Genomic DNA, 13,403 nt, shown 5'->3' on the forward strand with positions numbered 1-13,403 from the left:
ATTCAGCTGATGGTTACTAAAAATAAATCCCAAGCATGTGGGGTAAATATTTCACTTAACATGGAGCTGTACCATTGTGCCGAATGTGAACAATCAAACTTATCAATCAAGCTGTGCATTTGAAACAAAATAGCATCGCCAAAAGTTTAAAAATATATTCTCTTCCCCTAGAAAAAAAAAGGGAAATAAAATATTAACTTCTGCCTCAAAATTAAAACAGGAACATCTGACATTTTTGAGCTGCAGTTTCAGTCGATTTCAGAACACTGTATGGACCAGTAAGTGATTAAATAATGGCTTGGATTTCCAGAAATGCACTGCTGAAGATCACTTTATAGCTTTCAGTGCAAATTTATAACTGAGCCTCTGTTGAAGTAGTTGCCGAGGTGAATGGGGGCAGGTAAGAAACAGGTAATGATAACTCTTGACCAAATTAAACACCTCAAACTCAATACACTGAGTTTATTTAATTTTATTACTTATTCTAGAATATTTCCCTGCTGGGGAAACTTCTACTTGTTTCAATCATTCAAGACTGAGATTCAAACTGGCCACTATTGAGACTGTGGAGCAACATTACCAATGACAGCACAGAATACTGTAGTACATTTTATATTAGATAATGTGTATCTCAGCAGCAATTGTCACTTATGACAATTTTCCATGTTCAATTTTTAATGTCAGAGATGAATTAAGGTTGACTTGACTTTACATTATTTAAGTATTATGCACAAACACAAAGAAGAGGGTTTACCTAAGTAGGAAGGTGCAACAGAAGCAGAGTCAGTGAGAGGTATAGGAGATCCCTTAGAGAAAACACCTGAATAGTTTTGATAGGAAGGGCAACCTAGAAGAAAAAAGCTGTAGCCTTAGCAAATGTTCTTCTTGGATTAAGATCAACTATGCCTATAAAATAAATACAATTTTAGAGAAAATATAAACAGATGAAATGCAATTAGTTTATGCAGTCTTTAATTTGACATCTACGCATTTCTTAGCTCTAAAAGGAAAACTCATTACTTTAGCATTACTCATTAAAACACAGGGGATGAATTTTCTTCAAGCCTTTCTGATCTGACCCAGTATTTTTCTAAAATGGGTTGAATTAGATTACAGGAAATATTAATGCCTTTTTAAAATAAACCAGCAGCAACAACAAAATTACATTTGTATAGCGCCTTTCACGTCAGGAGGACGTCCCAAGGCGCTGGACAGACAGAGTTTCGGACCCGAGCTGGGGATTGGGATCGGGGAAGGTGGAGGGTAGGGGGAGCTAAGCAGGGTGATCGAAAGCACAGTCGAAGAGGGGCGTCTTGACATGGGTCTTGAAGGAGGCCAGGCAGGGGGCGAGGCGGAGGGACTGCGGGATGGAGTTCCAGAGGCTGGGGGCAGAGTGGCAGAAGGCCCGTCCGCCAATGGTAGGGTGAGCAAGGTGGGGGACGTGAAGCAGACCAGGGCCTGCTGAATGGAGGGGGTTAGGAAGTCGCAGAGGTAGGATAGAGCTAGGCTTTGGAGGGCTTTGAAGGTGAGGATCAGGATCTTGAACAGCATCCTCTGTGTGATGGGAAGCCAGTGGAGTCAGGTGAGGATGGGGGTGATAGGGTCATGGAGCTTGTTGCGGGAGAGGATATGGGCTGCAGACTTCTGGATGATCTGCAGCCTATGGAGGGAGTTGTTGGGGAGGCTGACAAGCAAGGAGTCTGCAGAGTCAAGGCTCGATGTAATGAAAGCGAGTTTGAGGGTTTTGACTGCCTGCGGTGAGAGTCAGTAGAGGAGACGGGCGATGTTGCGGAGGTTGGGGAAGGCAGAGTGGGTCATGGCACAGATGTGGGGTAGAGAGGATAGTTGAGGGTCAAACAAGATGCCAAGGATCTGGAATGGCTTAGTAAGGTGGAACCATCCAAGGATGGTGATGCTGTCAGTGCCTGAGGTGTTGACGGGAGCCAATCAGGAGAGCCTCGGTCTTGTTGACGTTCAACTGAAGAAAATTAGCTCTCGTCCAGGATTAATTAAATGAATTTAAACTTGAATTAAAACAAGTTTGAATTCAGTGTTAAATCATGGAAGCAGGAAAATAAAAAGCAAATATGACATGCTTAACCCTTTAATATTCAAAGGCATTTAAGAAATTAAATTGTTTTGAAACGTACTGAATGTATTTACTGGTTGTCTAAAACCTGATTTGTTATTCTTTCCTGGAAGTACTTCTTGATGTTTCTCTAGTATTGGCTTAGATCAGATTTCAAACAGCCTAGTTATTCAATTATGTCAGTTTTGTGCCACACATTACAAATTAAGAATTTAAGCAGCCAAAATAGTCGATTTGCATATCTGTAATGGAATTCCAGCAATATGGTATATCAGTGTTAGCAATAAGGAATATTAGTGTCAGCAATAGGGGATATCAGTGTCAGCAACAGGTGTCAGCCTGGTTCGATTGTTAGCACCCGCGCCTCTGAGTCAGAAGTTTCTGTGTTCAAGACTTTGAGCTCATAGTCACTCTAGGCTGATATTCCAGTATAATGCTGCAGATGTGCTATCCTTCAGATTAAACATTAAACTGTTCACATGAATATTAAAGATTTAATGGCACTAATCTAAAAGTGAAGTGAGTTCCTCCCAGTGTTGTGGACAACTACTTCCCAGATAAAATTGAACTTTCACTTCATGCCTGTTTGTGATACTTTGCTGTGCTCGAATTCTCTATTGCATTTGCCTACAAATATACAATCAATACATATTAGAGTGAAGTACTTTGAGACTTGACGGCAATGTGATAATGTGCTGTATCAAATGCAAGGATAATCATTATCCAAAAAGTTTTCGGTGTCAGGCATATGAATAGTCCTCTTGTCAGGAAAACCTTAAAAGAATGGTTTAGAATTCTTTATCTATGGGGGGAGGCAGTAAAACAAAAAAGAGAAATGTAATTCAGTGATAATTGTGCAGTTAGGTTATACGTTGATTCTCAAGACTCAAAGTTCCAAACAGATGTTTACAACAGAAATCAATTCAACTTTATACCAGAATGTTTTATAACAAGCAGCTATATGTTTGGAAACCGAGAATGTTTAACAATGCTTCATAATTAATGTAGAAAGATACATTTGTACCACAGAAGTGTTTGGAAGTAAGAGTTTTTTTCATATTTTCTTTCTCCCATCCTATTCCATTTCCAGGTGTGGGACAGTAGGTAATCTGCCTCCAGGCCTCTGATAAAGCCATTTTGCACCAACCATAAGAACCAGGACAATTCCCTCCAGTTTTCCCTTTGCTTTCACTATCCAACTACAACATACTGCAGATCAGAAACTAAATAGGCATGGCTTCAAGACACAAGTGAGATGCTCATATCATTGTAGCATACACTTGGGAACACAAATCTATCATATTGTTCAACATAACCTGGAATGCTTCCAGCCAAAGCAAATTGTTACTTCAAAGACTGAAATTCAGTAATTGCCAGTCAAGTATTTCCTGAATGCCTGATTCAATCTGAAAATAGAATCTGAATGAAAAAATTAAGGGTCACATTCTGGAACCTAGGCCCAAATCTTTTCATATTTTGGAATTAAAATCTCTCTGCACCATCTTTAAGAGCCTTAATTAATTTGGACAATCTCAATCCAGATCCTACTGGGCATGAGTAAAAACACTACATTAGTAAATAACACTACATTAGAAGTTTTACTTTTGGTTGTTGCACTACAGGCACCAAATCAATCCAATGGCTGAACAGCACTGTCAGATCCACATTATGCTGTTGGTAGTTTATTTATGAAAAACTGAGGTCCACACATGCACCCTTATGTTAACATGTAAAACAATTAAAACACTTTTTTTGTTTGTGAAGAGTTGGCTGTTTAATCTTATCCAACATTAACAGATCCACATGTAAGCAAAATTCACTCTCTCGTCCATTGTTGAAAAGCCTATAAACCTTGTATAAAATATATACCTTGTGCTGGAGCAGCTTGTTGGTAGCCTTGGACAGGCCCATTGTATGGTCCATATTGAGAAGGTGGAACACCTGCCATATGTGGACTGTTATAGCCCATCTGTTGGTACCCTTGGTAACCAGATTGAGGTGGTCCATAAGATGATGCCATGCGATCTTGCTGATTCATCTTTATTTGGGTAAGTTCATCCCCAAACTCCACCTACCTGAAACTGAAACAGAAAATTGTCAAATTATTACTATTCTTTCTCAATGTATGTTACAACAATAATCCTTGCATTTCATATAGCACCTTATCACGTCATTGATACGTCTCAAAGCACTTCACAGAACCTTACAATCCATAATGTAAAGCAGACTCACTGTGTATTTTGTGGCTGAATAATATCTTAACAATAATCCAATACAAGATATTCAACATTTAAGTCAAAGGAAGAAAATGTCAGCACTTCGTCAAGTTAAAACTGTATTGGTATAAACTTAGACCAAGGCATAAAGCAATGCCCTCAAGAGTACTGAAAGATAATTATATGTAAAGGAAGAAGGCAAACACTTAAGCGACACATCTGATAGAATTCTATTTTGGTACGATACATATGCTAACTGATAGTAAAAAGATTATTTCCAATTATATAATACCCTATCATTTTTGTAATTAATTTAGGACCATTAATGATTTATTTGGATATGTGGATTAATAACTTTCAATACTAGGAACCATCGGTGTCAAAAAAAAACCAGCATGGTCATTCACATTGATTTTAGTCATATCTGCATTTCTGTACCCAAGATTTATCTCTGTTGCTTATGCATCTCTTACTCGAAGTTTCAACTCTGGTAAACCATTTATCTTTCAAATACAGATTTAGAGCAAGAATGGGATTGAATGACAAGATAATATTGATTTTTTTAAATAGAGATTTTGAGTCTTTATTTGTACAGTCTGTTTCCAACAGTTTTAAAACCTATCGAACAGGCCTTCTACCACTCTGCCTCCACCCTCTGGAACTCCCCCTCTCTTGCCTCCTTCAAGGCCCGCCTCTTCAACCCTCCTCTTCCACTGTGCCTTCGGTCATCCTCCTTCTGCCCCTGCCCTCCACCCTCCCCTATCCTGACCCCCAGCTCGGGTCCTACCGACATGAAAGGCGCAATACAAATGTCATTTTGTTGTTGTTGTTGACCTAAATTTAATGATTCACCTGAAAGTCAGTATCTCCAGCAATGCAGTTCCCCCAGTAATGACTCAAAGTGTCAACCCAGTTGTTGCATCAGAATATAAATCTATCCAATTAAACTTCTGGCATAGTTATGCACAATGATAGGTTTGAACCAGGGTTCCTCTTAAAAATGGATCATTTCCATAAAACATATCTACATTAAGGTAATCAACAATCAGGTGTTCTATATTAAATAATCTTTGCTAATGTAACAAATGCCACAGTTAGTGCCCATTCTGCAGATACTGAGCCAACACAATTGCAGCCATTGTCAACAGTGCAGACGACTACTGAATCAGACACTAGCATACAATGTATGGTTTGTTCGCCTATTTTGATGGAGAATAAGGCTGGATTCAGTTATATTCCATAACTAAAGATGATTAGTTGCTGGAAAGCCTAATCTAATACCAGATTATTTTATAGTGAATTTCCACTATTCAGAAGATAAAAACAGCAATCTCAATTTTTCCTTGTTTCATTTCGAAATGCAATCAATTAACTTAGAATGTTTTTTTTTGAGAATTGTGCATATAAACAATCCTGTTAAAAAATAAAAGTAAATCTCTAATTAGCTAGATATAGCTAGGCAGACCAGCCTGTCACATACTTGGAATTTCACAAGGCTCTGGTTTGCTTCTAACTGGGGCGTCTCATACCATTAAACAATGGAGAAACTCCATCTGGGCAGATCAAAGTTATGACAAGATCATCATTCACTCAAACTCCCTGTCAGAAATCTCCAATAAGTTTACAGAAGACAGAAAACCCAATAACTGTTGAGTGCAACAATTAATCCAATCGCCTTTCAAAAATAAGATCATAGAATCTCTTTACATGTGCATTTACCAAAGGTCAAAATATTGATGATTTTGAAACACATGATTTGCAATTTTGTTTCTGAAAAGACACAGAGCAAGAATTAACTTGTAACATCGCTAACGGATACAGGCAACTGGCTGGAATTCAGACAGCTGGCAATTGTAGCAAATACTGGAGAGTGAATGTTGCCCACATACAAGCACTCGAGTAAAGAACAACTCTGATTAATAGGAACATTCAGGCAGCAATACGGCAGGCTTTAATAATGTTGTGCTTTAACGTCTTGACTTCACCTAACTATGGAACTACAAGATTGGTCTCAACCATGTCATTTGCTATTTAACTTTCTGTTGATAGACCTTGGCCCTATGTATTTCATACTTCTCAAATATAAAAACACAACTGTTTAATTAAACATATTTTGCCATTCTATATTCAAAATAGGGCTCACTGAAAAATAAAGATTATAAAGGGAACAGATCCAACTGGAATTGCAGTATTGCACTGATTGAATGATTAGCTTAAAATATTGCAGCAATTGCAATACTGCAAGTTGTCCAGAGTTCATTTTAATGTTCTCAAAAAAACCTTGACATACACTGCAAAAGATCCCAATTATTTATCAAAAGCTAAATTAATCCTTCACAATGATATATTATCGATAAAACTAAAGTATCAGTTACATGATGCCACATAGCATCAGATTCTGTATTACTATCCTCTTTGTTACCCTAACAACTAGGTCAGTTACTCGCTAATGTTTTGTCGACAACCATAATTCTAATGTGTTCCTGACATGAGGCTTCTTTCAGATAGCATGCTGCTCCATGGAGTAAAAGGCTAGGAATACATATAGTCCCCCTGACACATAACTCAACTATGCTACTGTAGGTAGCCACCATTTTGCAGTCAGGCATTCTCACAGGATGGGGAAAAGAAAAATATATAGGACTGAAAGTTCTATTAAACCTAAAGTTCTTGCAGTTTTAATAAAAGAGCTTCCAATTGCTCCAACACTATCTTGCTCACTTGCACTGGATAGTAAAGGAAGAGGGAAGAGTGCTGAGTTCTGCCATTTTCCACAACCAGACAAGCCATTAATGGACATTCAAACACTCCATAGCAATAATACAACTAGTACTGTTTTTTGTCATGATGTTTTTATCACAACTGCTAATCAATGAGCAGCAATAACAACTTGCATTTATATAGCATCCCTCATGCAGTCCCACATGCATGATTGAAGAGGAATGACTTCAGACGTGACCTGAAGGTGGGGGAGGAGGGTGCAAGGCGGTGGAATAGAGCAGAACGTAGAAGTTCATACGAAACCAGACATATCTACAGCCACAAAATTCTGCCAGAGATTATATGGAAACAATTCTATCAATCAAGGGTTCTGACAATATCTACAACCAATCTTGACACTACTCAACATTTAGAACATCAAATATGTTTGACTAATTTAATGTCTTACAACTCAGAATAAAGATTAAAATCAGCCTAGAAAAACAAATCTCAAAATCCCTTTTGGCCAAATCAATGGTTACATAGCTTTGGTTATGATTTTCTCATTGGCACTTAAGATAAATATAACACTAATGGAAAGAGGAAGAGGGAAGAGAAAGAAACTACAATCAATGTAGGTTACATTCTTTCCTCCACAAATAATGTGTGTTCTTTAGGTCCATCGATATCCTTCAAACGGACATCCTCCAAAAATTCATTAGCATAAAGAAAACATCTTCTAATGCAACAATTTATTTTCAGTTACAAATACTCTTCATTATTTTCAGCTTTTAATTTCAAATGGTTCAATTTGCTTGTCACTAATTGTGATCTGAAATATACAGCATCAAGAAATAACATTCAATATTTTGAAAATAATTTTAAATTACACAGCAAGACAAATGACATACTGTATAAAGATTATATTTTTCACTTAATCAATGTAAATAATTTCAGATTCAGAATTTGAATTTCAGACATGACAAATACTATCAATTACTTAAGTGACTGCTATTGATACAATTGTGCTGGATTAACAACTACAAAAACAACCAGGATAAGGTTTATAATTACAATAAACTCTCCTGTAGTGTCAATTTAACTAGGGAAAAGACACTTACTCTTTTTCAGAATATTTATATACAGTATATTTATATACTGAAAAACATCTAAACAACTAGTAGTAAAATCTTTCCATTAAAGTCTATTTGGCAGTTGTTTTGTGAGTTGTATTGCATTCCCACATTTTGGCGACCTCCATATACAATTAAAAATTACCTCAGTTCTCATATTATTGTTCAATGAAAAAATAGATGGGTGCACTTTTTCACTGCCAGTAATAAACCAATAGACCACGAGTTGAAAGTGCAAAAGATTTCTCACCATCCCAGAATAAAGTTCAGTTGCCAAACTGCCTTTTTTCTCTATAGACGTTGTAGCTCAAAAGCATTTGTTTGTCAGATTCAGTCACAAATTAATTATCAACCTATGAGCAGAAAACCTTGCACCTGCTGCAAAATTCTAATAGTACCTCTTCCCTTCCAGGAACGTTTATAAATTTAGTTAGATAAGAGAACAGCTTTAAGTTACAGGTACAAGTTACAGCTACAGTAATGAATAAGGCATGAGTATACGGTTTGTGTTTTTAAACCAATGTTTCAAACCAGTCCATTACTGTGTTGTAACATTTCCCTTCATCTCACACAGGAAACTAAAACCCCCTTTGGCCATGAGTGTCCCAAGTTTGATACAATAGTGAGATACTGTATGTCAATATAAAATTCTGCAGCATCCCAGACAGATACAATGTTTTCTGTTAGTAACAAAGTTATCCACAACAGATGTCCCCACCCAGTTGCAAAGTTAAAATGTTGAATACCTGAGAGTGTGAAGGCTGCACAATTCTAATATCACTGTACAGAACAAAGACATCTACAAATGGACAGGTTTTGCCTCAGCAATTTCATTCGGCTGGAAGTGTGGGGGAAAAAGGAATTCCACAATGTTACCTTCGGATTCCAATCATGGAATATATTTGCAGTATTCCTTAAAGACTGAATATTGCTACAATTCATCCTCACCATTAATTTTCAATTCAAATGGACATCCGCCAAAAAAATATTAGCATAAAGAAAACATTTCAATGTTAGAAAATACTCAGCATCCACATCACTGAAGAGCAAACATTTAACAATAATTTAATACACGCTAAAAATCATAAGACAAAAAAAAAAGACCTTAAGCTTGATACCCCAGCCATCAAAATGATAACGTGAACCGCAATTTCTTCTATCTTTTAAAGGAACAGTTTAGCTATAACTATGTTTCTAGTCAGTAACACATTTACACAAAAATGCCTAGTTTATATTGCACTTTTCAAACTTAATCTTCCTAAAAATACGTAAGACTGTTAAAGACAACTTTACGCAAAGGATGATTAACATCTAGAACTCAGGAAGGAGCAGATCATGTGGGCAGTTTCTAAGAGAAATTCTAATCTGTTTTATATCATTCCATTTACAATCGTCACACCTCATCCCACATAACCCCTCCCCCAATGCCATTACCATATTAAAAAATATTCAATTTCCTCTAGAAACTGCCCACACAATCCACTTCCTGAGCAAAATATAATACATATTAACTGCCATCGGCATAAAGTTGCTGCACCTAACTGTCAAAGAGTTTGAGACTCATTAACCATATAGAAAAAGAGGCCAGCTTGGGTGTACTCTTTACGACTCAGAATGCTCCTATCATCTATTCTCCAATGCAAACATTCCTAGCTTCTGTAATGTCTCCTCATAACTCTGTCTGAACATTTTAAGTCAAATCAATGCTTTTTAAAACCCATTATTAGATCTTGTAACTGATGGTCCATCACTGAAGCAAAAGAACTGAAAAAAATGTTTCGCTTGCAGCTGTCTCGCACTGTGGTGAAAGTTTCAATAAGTTAGCAGTTAGCTGCCCTCCAGATCCTTCTCAAGTTGCAACCTGAAAGCATATTGTGCTGGTACCAGAAAATGGTATAAATAGGACATGAATTTACACAACTGAAGTATAGATCAGGGGTGTCAAACAAGCATGACGGACCGCCCATCAAAAATCACAACATACTGTACTTGAATTTTTCTTTTAAACCAACCCTCCTCTTTTTAATATAAGACATATATTCAAATTTGTGCATTCTGCAATGGATTAGTGATATTCTCATTAAGCCAATGACAGTTCACAATCATTATAAACATTTTCAGATACAGTATTATGTGTAACATTTTTACAGGGCAGCCCACCAAGTGAACAGCTCTAACTTAAATTGCCCTTGCAGATAGATGAGTTTGACACTCCTGGTATAGATGAAGCATCTGTGAAGCAATTCAAGATCCATTTTTTCTCCTTCCATATCGTGTCAGCATTCAGCATTCCTGTCTCGACAATGTCCCTCGAGCAAACTACCACTACCTCTCTCTCAATGATCAAACAATTTATTTGAGTTAGTGACTACTGTAACAAAATGTATTCACAAAGGATTTTGCATGGCTGTTAACAGAAGTTATATTATTCTACAAGAACTGTGAGCACAATCACTGCGAAACCCACCAAGTTTTTAGCATAAAGGCTAACAACAAATGTACTGATATAGGTGCAAGGTACACAAATCAGTGCCTGCCTCAATTTGAGTTGTGAATTCAAAAATATACTCAAGTTTTAATGAGGCAAAGAAAGAAACATTGAACAGCTTTTTAATCAAATATGAATTGGAATACTACTGGTTCCCATTTAAAAAGGTTACATTTTGACACAAACATATTATTGCACTTTGAAAGAAGTCTGCCTTTTGAATTTAAAAGTGATGCTGTACACACAGATTCTGATTTGAGTTTGATACTAATTAACCAGCAATTGTAGAAGAAAATAATAGAAAATAGTTAAGAGGATTGAAACATGTAGGGCAACCGCTTGGTGAAAAAGTATTAACCACCTCAAGGAGTAGGGAAATACTAAAGGATGATTTGATTGAAAATCTTCCACAAAAATACAGATCCCTGTTATAAAGAAAAAGTACTCGATAGAAAAATCAGTAATGCCACAAAATCACATAATCACTCTTGTTATAATCCATAGTAAGAATATACAATTGCGAGCAATTTATCAGAAGGATGTTTTCATTGGGTGTTAGTTGATATCAAAATCACTTCATCACTCTGATCAAAATGAGTCTAACCAGCTAAAACCTAATAGCTAGTCATTTATAGCACTGTCTGGCAAAGTTTCCTGCTGCTTGTCCAGATAGGACCACCTACCCATTAGGGCTTGGCTTGCAGAGTTAACATAAGCTGAGAGGGAGGATTCCCTGCTCCCAGTGACAGGTCTGCCTTTCCAAGTCCTACTGATGCATCATCAGCAGTGGCTTGGAATACTGCAGACCCACCTGGCTGGAGAACCGGACTACCGAGACCGTCAAGAGGGTTGGCTCGATTCTGACATTCCATTGCCAAACATGTCCACTCGGAGTCAGTTCAGTGCCACGGAGACCCTGCTTACATCCCCGCTTACATCCTCAATTATTAGACTCAAATCAAAAATCATCCATTTGTTTGGAGGCCCATGACTCATCAGGTTTAATCTTTTTTTAATGTGAATTTTGAATTAGTAACACTTCTTTGTAGAACTTTTTTGCATTTCTCCCACAAAATATGTAGTCAATTCAGGTTGGCTGTACAGTCATCAACAGTGGCTTAGAATACTGCGGACCCGCCTGCCTCAGGAACCAGACTACCGAGACCGTCACAGAGGTTTCAAAGAAATTAAACGTATTAAGACAAATCTCTGCTATAGTATTTTAGAGGCATTCACATTCATGTAATCTCTGCATTAAAATTTAAATTGCTAAACATGACAAAATATTAGCATTCTATATTTGGTGCATCAGTATACAAGGAGCTCAGGAAGTTGTTTTTCTTCATGTGGCAGACAACAGTATACAGCATTCAGTTTGGAAAACCATGATAGTAGAACACAATAAGGCTGCAATACTAACATTTTTTAAAAAAAACTACAGGGCTTTCTGTAAACTTATTGTATCCCATACCACCTGCTTCTTAGAATTATGCAGTTCTATGCTGCAATCACAGACTCACAGGAATTGCAAAATTCACAGATGTCTCAATCATGGAAAAGATCTACAGTATTAGACTCAAATCTAAAATAATCCATTTGTTTGGAGGCCCGTGACTCAACATGTTTAATTTTTTTAATGAGAATTTTGAATTAGTTAACACTTCATGATAGAACTTACGTTTTTTGCGTTTCGCCCACAAAATAGGCAGTCAATTGACTGTACAATATATTCTGTGAAGTGCTTTGAGATGTCTCAAACACATGATAAGACGCTATATCAAATGCAAGGATTGTTATTTATTGTTATTACTGAATCAGTCCAGCAAGGTAACTCTTTTTTTCCTTTATTTAAGCTACTGTGCTGTTGCAACCCTAATGCTATGATCATTTGGGGGGAAATCTTTACTTAAAAATAAAAATCTCAAATTTGATTGATTGGTTTTAGCACATCATTATACAGATTGAAACAGTTAGCAATGTTAGTATGTAGGACATGCCAATGTATTTTTGATAGCAGTGACTACTCCCTTCATGCTCTGGCTCTCCACACCTTGTTTACTTGCCACTCCACCCCCTTTGACTCTGGCTTCCTGCTTGTCCCTCATCCCTTCCACGCCACCATCTACAGCTATCAAACCCCAAAACTTTGGATCTTCCTTAATCCCTCCGCTTTACCCCCTCCTTCCCCATTTTCAGATCATGCCTGAAGACCTTCCTATTCGACTGTGCTTATGGTCACCTCATTCACCTCTTCGCGGCTCAGGGACAGACTCAACCACTGTTAGAACCATAGAATTGTACAGCACAAAAAGAGGCCATTCGGCCCATCGAGTTTGTGCCGGCTTTTTGAACAGAGCAATTAATGTCAGTCCCACTCCCCAGCCCTTTCCCCATAACCCTGCAAACTCGTGCTCCTCAAATACCCATCCAAGCACTATATAAATGCAAGTTGTTGTAGACGGTACTGTATTTGCAGTTCACAGGAAAAGGTTTCACCTTAACTCGGGTTGATTCGGACAACTATACTCCCTCTATTCATCCTTGGAAGAATTTTCCTCATTTACTTCAAATAGAAAATGAAATTCAACCATCATCCAAACCCATCACTGCAGTTTTTATACACCAGTTTTCACAACATGCTGTGAATGTGGTGGGGGAGGGAGGGAGGGAGGGGGGGAGGGAGAAAAGGAAACTGAAAACCTACAGTAGAGTCAATTCAAGTGTACAACCTCATTAGTCCACAAATGCACGTCGGGTGCAGGTTATTTTAAAAATTA

At 37.5% G+C, this 13,403-nt stretch overlaps 1 protein-coding gene across 3 annotated transcripts in view; it reads right to left on the reverse strand.

Annotated features, from left to right (window-relative positions):
- sec24c (SEC24 homolog C, COPII coat complex component) overlaps positions 1-13,403 on the reverse strand; it is a 33,040-nt gene that overhangs the window by 19,103 nt on the left and 534 nt on the right. For 2 of the 3 annotated variants that reach the window (XM_007898061.2, XM_007898060.2), the window contains exons 2-3: positions 3,959-4,170; positions 755-847 (exon numbers count right to left, since the gene is read on the reverse strand). In XM_007898061.2, coding sequence (XP_007896252.2) covers positions 755-847; positions 3,959-4,127 — 262 coding nt within the window. In that variant the 5' untranslated portion in view covers positions 4,128-4,170. The remainder of the gene's footprint in view (positions 1-754; positions 848-3,958; positions 4,171-13,403) is intronic. The other variant, XM_007898062.2, reaches the window with a different exon arrangement.

This window comes from Callorhinchus milii, unplaced genomic scaffold (genome assembly GCF_018977255.1).
Source record: "Callorhinchus milii isolate IMCB2004 unplaced genomic scaffold, IMCB_Cmil_1.0 Scaffold7, whole genome shotgun sequence".
NCBI classification, from domain to species: Eukaryota; Metazoa; Chordata; class Chondrichthyes; order Chimaeriformes; family Callorhinchidae; genus Callorhinchus; species Callorhinchus milii.